General features: G+C 33.3%; 1 protein-coding gene across 1 annotated transcript; it reads left to right on the forward strand.

Moving 5' to 3' along the window:
* The first annotated feature begins 5,296 nt into the window (after positions 1-5,296).
* LOC117917083 (thaumatin-like protein 1) lies at positions 5,297-5,720 on the forward strand. Its single transcript, XM_034833310.1, has 2 exons — positions 5,297-5,331; positions 5,378-5,720. Exons 1-2 carry the CDS (start codon positions 5,297-5,299, stop codon positions 5,718-5,720), a joined length of 378 nt encoding a protein of 125 aa, XP_034689201.1.
* The last annotated feature ends 1,420 nt before the right edge of the window (positions 5,721-7,140 follow it).

The following is a 7,140-nucleotide window of genomic DNA, read 5'->3' on the forward strand; positions in this document are numbered from 1 at the left end:
TATGAGCAATGTCACATGCAGCTTTTTTAACATTTCGATGACTTAGATCTTTCATTTCGAATTCTCTAGATAGATAATTTTGCAGAACTTTTCTTTCTTCAGGATCATTTCCTGTAACTACCATGTCATCCACATATACGATGAGTGTCGTAATCTTACCATGTTGCTTTTTCAGGAACAAAGTGTGATCTGAATTACTTTGACGATAGCCAAAAGCTCTCATTGACTTTGTGAACCTTCCAAACCATGCTCTCGAGGATTGCTTCAACCCATACAATGACTTCTTCAATTTGCACACCTTCTGACATTGCTTTTCTGACACCATGCATCCTGGTGGAAGATTCATATATACTTCTTCAGATAACTCGCCATGCAGAAAAGCATTTTTCACATCGAATTATTGTAATGGTCAATCTAGGTTTGCAGTTAAAGACAGTAATACTCGAACTGTGTTGATCTTAGCTACAGGTGCAAATGTCTCTGTGTAGTCAATTCCATAAGTTTGAGTGTACCCTTTTGCTACCAGTCTTGCTTTAAATCGTTCAATACTACCATCTGCCTTGTACTTCACAGTATAGATCCAACGACACCTAACTGGCTTATTTCCTGGTGGACATTCTATGAGTTCCCATGTTTCATTCTTCTGCAATGATTTCATCTCTTCATTCATGGCTGCTTTCCACCTTGGATCAGCTAAGGCTTCCTGCACATTGTTAGGAATAGCTACAGTAGATAATTGATTTACAAATGACTTATTTGATTCAAACAAACGATGGTTAGACACATAATTGCTCATAGGATATTTAACTTTGATAGACAATTCAGGTTCATATGTGGGTTTAGGAATACCTCTATTATGACGGTGTGGTAACCATTTCATGAATGGATCAGGTTCTAAATTAAGAACACCCTCAACAGACGACAATTGGTTTGGTATTTCAATGAAGACATCTTCGGACCCAAATTGTTGACCACTCATATCCAACTCACCCGCTTCTTGGTTCACTAGTTCAGATTGTCTAGATTCATCTTCCTCAAAGATATGATAATCATAATTGAGAGTCTGAATTTCCTTATGGTACTCCCCCTGAAGTTCAGACTCAGATGAAAAATACATCGAATCTTCATGAAACACCACATCCATTGTAATATACATTTGTCGATTTGGAGGATGGTAACATCGATATCCCTTTTTGTGCAATGCATATCCAACAAACATACATTGCAATGCATGGGAAGTTAACTTGGTGCGTTGGTGCTTGTGTAGATGCACAAATGCCACGCAACCAAAAACACGAGGAGGTAGATTTGGGATGGTTGGGGCAACTACGACATTAGTAAGAGCTTGGAGAGGTGTTTGAAAGTTAATTGAGCTAGAAAGTACCCGATTGATCAAGTATGCGGCAGATGTGATTGCTTATCCTCAATAAGATATCGGTGTTTTTGCTGCTATCAAGGAAGCACGAACAACCTCTAACAAGTGCCGATTTTTTCATTCAGCGACTCCATTTTGCTGGGGTGTATTGGAACAAGTAGTCTGATGAATGATACCATGTCCTTCCAAATATTTTTGAAGATCAGAACTTTGATATTCTCCACCATTATCACTACGTAGAACCCGAACATTTGCATTGTATTGAGTTTCAATCATTTTATGAAAATTTTGAAACAACAAGTTCACTTCATCTTTGGTCTTCATCAAGCATAACCATGTCATTCTGGTACAATCATCAATAAAAATAACAAACCAACGTGAGCCACTCAAAGTTGGGACTTTGGATGGGCCCCAAACATCAGAATGTATAACCATAAAAGGAAATGGTCTTTTATTCAAAATTAATGGAAACGAAGCACGGTGGCTTTTAGCCAATTCATAAATATCACAACGGAAACTAGAAATATCACTTTTTGTAAACAAACTAGGAAACGTTTTTTTTAAATAACCAAAGGAAGCATGTCCCAAACGTCGATGCCACAACCAAATTTCAGACTTTTTCTTTTCCCCCTTAGATCCATCTGTCATCAAGGCTTGTTGCAACTTATTTGAATCCTTTGACTGCAAGTCCAACTAATAGAGTTTTTCCCGTTTAATACCACAACCAATTGTCTGTCTTGTTTGGATGTCCTTAATCACACAAAATTCAAGCCAAAAAATGACAATACAAGATAAGGCTGCAGTGATTTGAGAAACTGACAAAAGATTGTAATCTAAAGATGGAACAACTAAAACAGAATCCAAATTCAAAGTATCAGTAAGAGTTAAGGATCCTTCCCCAATGACTGGGGTTGTGTTACCACTGACTATGGAAACAATTTTTTGTGATGAAGGTCTAAGGGGTGAAACTTGTCTAGAATCAAAAGTCATATGATCTGTAGCACCAGAATCAATTATTCATGCACTATTAATAACATGTGTAAAAGTATTTAAAAACTTACCACCATAATCAGTAACAACTACCAATGCAGAGGCTTTCTCAGCAACATTAGCCTCTGTTTTTATTTCGGCAACAATTGCAGTCGAGGTTTTCTTGGAATCCTTCTTCTGTTGATCACGATTATTATCATTAATAACAAAGTGTTGATAGCCTAAACATGATCTAAAGGTCCATGGTTCAAACCCTCGATTCCTCATTGTTTTCCTGGTCATACCAAGAGTCGTTGCTTTGAAATTGTGGGATATCCAGACTGGTGGGACCAGTCTTATTGCAGTGAGTGCATTTGAAGGTTGACTTATCAATATTAGGGTTTGTCTTAGGATGGTTGATCGCTGTCGGACTACCATAGCGACAAAATATCCAAGATCTCAGTTCCATGGCTCTGATACCATCTTCAAATTGATAAATGGTAGTTTTTTCATTCATACTTTCATTCGTTCATATACAGAGTATATATAGAGGGTAATCACCATTCTAAGAATGGGAAAGAATGATACAAGGAAAGAATGATATAAGGAAATAACAACTAATATCATAATATCTCAACTTTCCTAATATCTCAATATTCATAATATCTCAACTTTCCTAATATCTAAACATTCCTAATATCTCAACACTAAATGATATAAGGAAAGAATGATATAAGGAAAACATTCCTAATATCTCAACAATATCACACCACTATCACACTTATTGAAACCTATATAATCATGACCCAGAAGTTCTCTACCAAAAAATGCTACTATGGCATTATTGATTTGCTCATCTAAGCTCTTTGATGATATGTCCTATTATATCCAATTTTCATTGGCATCTTTTAAGGAATCAAAAGACTTTTTTATCCAATGATTTCCATTGTGTTGTCTCCTTGAAAGGCAAATTGATTATTAAATCATCATTTGCTAAACTCAACTCTAAGTTATTAGTTTTTCTAGAATAAATTTAAGGAGACATATGTGAATCTATCCACTCACATTGTGGGTCATTTCAATATTTCATAGTTTGAATAGATATTTCAACTAGGTAATAACATGGTTGCCTATTTTCTAGTTGTAATGTTTTATTTGCTTGATTGATTATTCAAATAATTCGATTGTAGGTTTAATTCTTGTATCACCTAAGTCAGATAGTAAGTCTTAATAACGATGACAAATTTACATCCAAAATGTTTGTTACTATTGTACTTCAATTGGGATTCGTGTTGAGCATCTTGTTTTTCATACTCAAACTTATAATTTGCTAACAAGATCTCTCATCAAGTGCAGTCGCTAATATGGGGAGAAGGGATGACAATATGATAAATTAGGTACTCACCTCATCTTACCCTTCATAGTAGGGTGCGTGGGCAAGATGTGTTTGGGAGAAGTTTATTTTAAAAACCAAGGTTGAGTTTGGATATTGTTTACCTCATCCCATCTCGATTATAAATATAATTAAATAAACAAATTTAATTTATTTTTTATTTTCTTCCTTTTTAATACATATAAAAGAAAACTAGTTTATTTCATCAAATGAGTTACAATGGGATGAGTATGGGAAATTTCCCAACTTGCTCTAATCTCTTTAAATTTTTTTCATGAGAACCGATTTGAACAAATGGGACAGGTTTGGAATGAGAATGATTTGTAGTGAACTTGTCCTATTGTCATCCTTAGGGGAAGAAAAGTTTATTCTAGAAGGACAACAAGATATTACTTAAAATGCATCAACTTTGTCTTATCTCGATCATCGTACAAATAAATGTGAATCAGAAGTTCAATAGATCACCTATTTGTAAAATATTGTCAATCAATTATTGCATGCATTCATTAATGCAAAATAATGACAAAATCACATATTTTAGTTGCAAATACTCTAGTATAGATCAATATCCTTACAAGACAATTCATAAATGAATTTAAAATATGCCTGAAATGTGGTAGATTTGTTGACTCAAGAGATACAAATGCCCAAAAGTGGAAAACACAAGGAGGAACTTAAGAAAAGGAAAACAATTTTGAACTAAAAGTATAAAAGAATTGATAGAAATAATTAATTAGTCTTAAGTTGAGATGGTCACCTAGAAGAAGGCAAAACACAAATAGCCATAGAAGTAGCAAAAATATAACGGTTTGCTAATAAAAAGACATTAATACTTGAGAACTCATTTAGTTATGTATATAATGGGGACAATATAGGATTGAAGTAACAATTATCATTGATAATGTTTTTTTCTTTCAAAGTAGCTATTAACATCATAAGTAACGATTAAAATCTTGAATCATAGAATAGAGAAGAATGTTAATGTAGACATCATTGAACAAAATGGAAAAAAGTCATCCAAACATAAATAAACTCATTATCAACATGAGAAATATTTGGATGCGTGTCCAAATGTTTGAAGGCATAAAACTTGTCAAATACAAAGGAGAATTAATATGAAAGTACACTGAGAAAAATGTGATCACATGATATAAAACACAACTTGTGACATAATGTTTCTTACAAAGACATGAAATTGATTATATATTCTCGCATGACAGATGCAATCACATTTTAATACCTAATAAGTGTAATGGTCTTAGAATGACTAGAAATACATCTGTTGGATGTGGTTACAACTTATATATACAGATCCATGATAGATATAGGGAAATCCTAAGGCTATGTTTGGTTCCCGAAAAATGCTAAGGAAAGGAAAAAAATCATGTGAAAAATGATTTTCTTTAATTTGGATGACATGCAAAATATAATGGAAAAAAAAATAAAGGAAAATAGTAGGAAAAATGTTATGATATTTTTCCAACTATTTTCCTTAAAAAATAATGAGGAAAATAAGAGAAAAAGATAAGGGAAAAGAAGAAGGAAATTTTATCGGGCTCATGGTATTCGAATCCCTGTCTTGTCTTCAGATCAGGTTGGTCTAGTAGGTTCTGGGGGCGAACAGGGTGCAACTTTGACAGATCTGGGTTGGGTTCTTATGTCACTGGCGACTATGGGTTAGGGACCATCGAATGCAACGGTGTCGGTGCTGCCCCGTCGGCGACACTGGCGGAGTTCACTCTCGGCACCGGCAAGCAGGACTTCTACAATGTGAGCCTCATCGATGGCTGCAACCTGTCGATGATAGTGGAAGGGAGCGGTTGGTCAAGAATGTGCGCGTCGACGGGCTGCACGGTGGATCTGAACCAGGGCTGTCCAACAGAGCTGAAGGTAGGAGACGACAGCGTGTGCAGGAGCGCGTGCGAGGCATTTGGGAGCCCGGAGTATAGTTGCAGCAGCTCGTACAGTACACCTGCCATCTAAGACAACTTGATATCTATTGATAATTAAAAAGGAACACAAAATTTATTTTATTATTCAACAAATTGATAACAATCTAAGACAATTTTGTTTTTCTTCCGTTTTTCCTTAACTTTTTTTCATGGTTAACCAAATAAAAGAAAATAATTTTTTTCCCTTAAATTTTATATGGATAACCAAACAAGTGAAAAAAATTATTTTCATTTCCTTAACTTTTTCTTTCCTTCCAATTTTCTTTCTCTCGCATTTTCCAGGAACCAAACATAGCCTTAAAGAAAAAAATATATTTGAAGCATTTACTTCATAACCTCAATTTGTATTCAATTAAACTACAATAATCCTTATATGGATCGAAGAAATCCATATGTTTATGGTATAATCACCGTAGTGAATACATAGTAAAAAAAATGATATACAAATAATCTGATTGTTCATACATGTTCAATTAGAGGTTAGAAATCGAAATTTCAATTATTGTAATATATGTTAATAACTTAAATCTTGTTGAAAATTTTGAAGAGTTCATAAGAACGATTACTTATTTGAAAAGAAATTTTGAAATAAAAGATATTTGGAAGGACAAAATTTTGCTTCGACTTGTAACTTAAGTATGTTTTAGATGGAATTTTTGTCTATCAATCAATATACATAGATAAAACTTTGAAGTAGTGTTGTATAGGCAAAACAAATTCATTAAACTCACCGATGGTCGTGCATTCACTGAAAATGAATAAATACCAATTTCCTCTCTGTAAAGATCAAGAAGATTTACTTAGTCTTAAAATATCATATCTTAGAGCAATTAGTGTACTTACATATCTTGCAAATTATATACGACTACATATTGTATTTTTTTGTCAATTTACTAACAAGGTTCGATGCTGTACAAATAGAAGACATTGGAATAGTTTCAAACATATGTTGCACTATCTTCATAGGGCAATAGGTTTGTTTTTATTTAAGAAATTCAAAATCACAATTATTTTGGTAGGTGAATGCAAGTTATCTTTTGGACCCTTATAAAGCTCAATCTCAAATAAGATACGAATTTATTTGTGGTAGTACTAATATATCATTTAGATTCATAAAGTAAACAATGATTTTTCACTTTTTCAAATAATTTGGAAATATTTCTAATTTATGAAATAAATCGTGAATATATATGATTAAGATTTATGATCCAATATATTCAAGAACCATGTGAATTATACTCAATTAAAGATGATACAACAATATTATATGAAGGTGATACTATAGGTTGCACAAATTAAAGAAAGGTTATATTTACAAACAGGTGATAGAGTTAAAGTATACATATATTCTTTCGCTTAGGGTTTTTTTTATTAATAAGATATTCCTAGAAAACCAAGATTATTTTAATAAAATTCTGAATTAATTCAGATTAATTCAATCAAAAAAAGGC

This window comes from Vitis riparia, chromosome 6, assembly GCF_004353265.1.
Source record: "Vitis riparia cultivar Riparia Gloire de Montpellier isolate 1030 chromosome 6, EGFV_Vit.rip_1.0, whole genome shotgun sequence".
Lineage (NCBI taxonomy): Eukaryota > Viridiplantae > Streptophyta > Magnoliopsida > Vitales > Vitaceae > Vitis > Vitis riparia.

What these genes read in the sequence shown, in the direction of transcription:
- LOC117917083 (XM_034833310.1), top strand. Translation starts at nt 5,297, where the DNA reads ATGGTATTCGAATCCCTGTCTTGTCTTCAGATCAG. An exon ending in CTGTCTTGTCTTCAGATCAG is followed by an intron (nt 5,332 to 5,377) that starts GTTGGTCTAGTA and finishes CAACTTTGACAG; the next exon opens with ATCTGGGTTGGGTTCTTATG.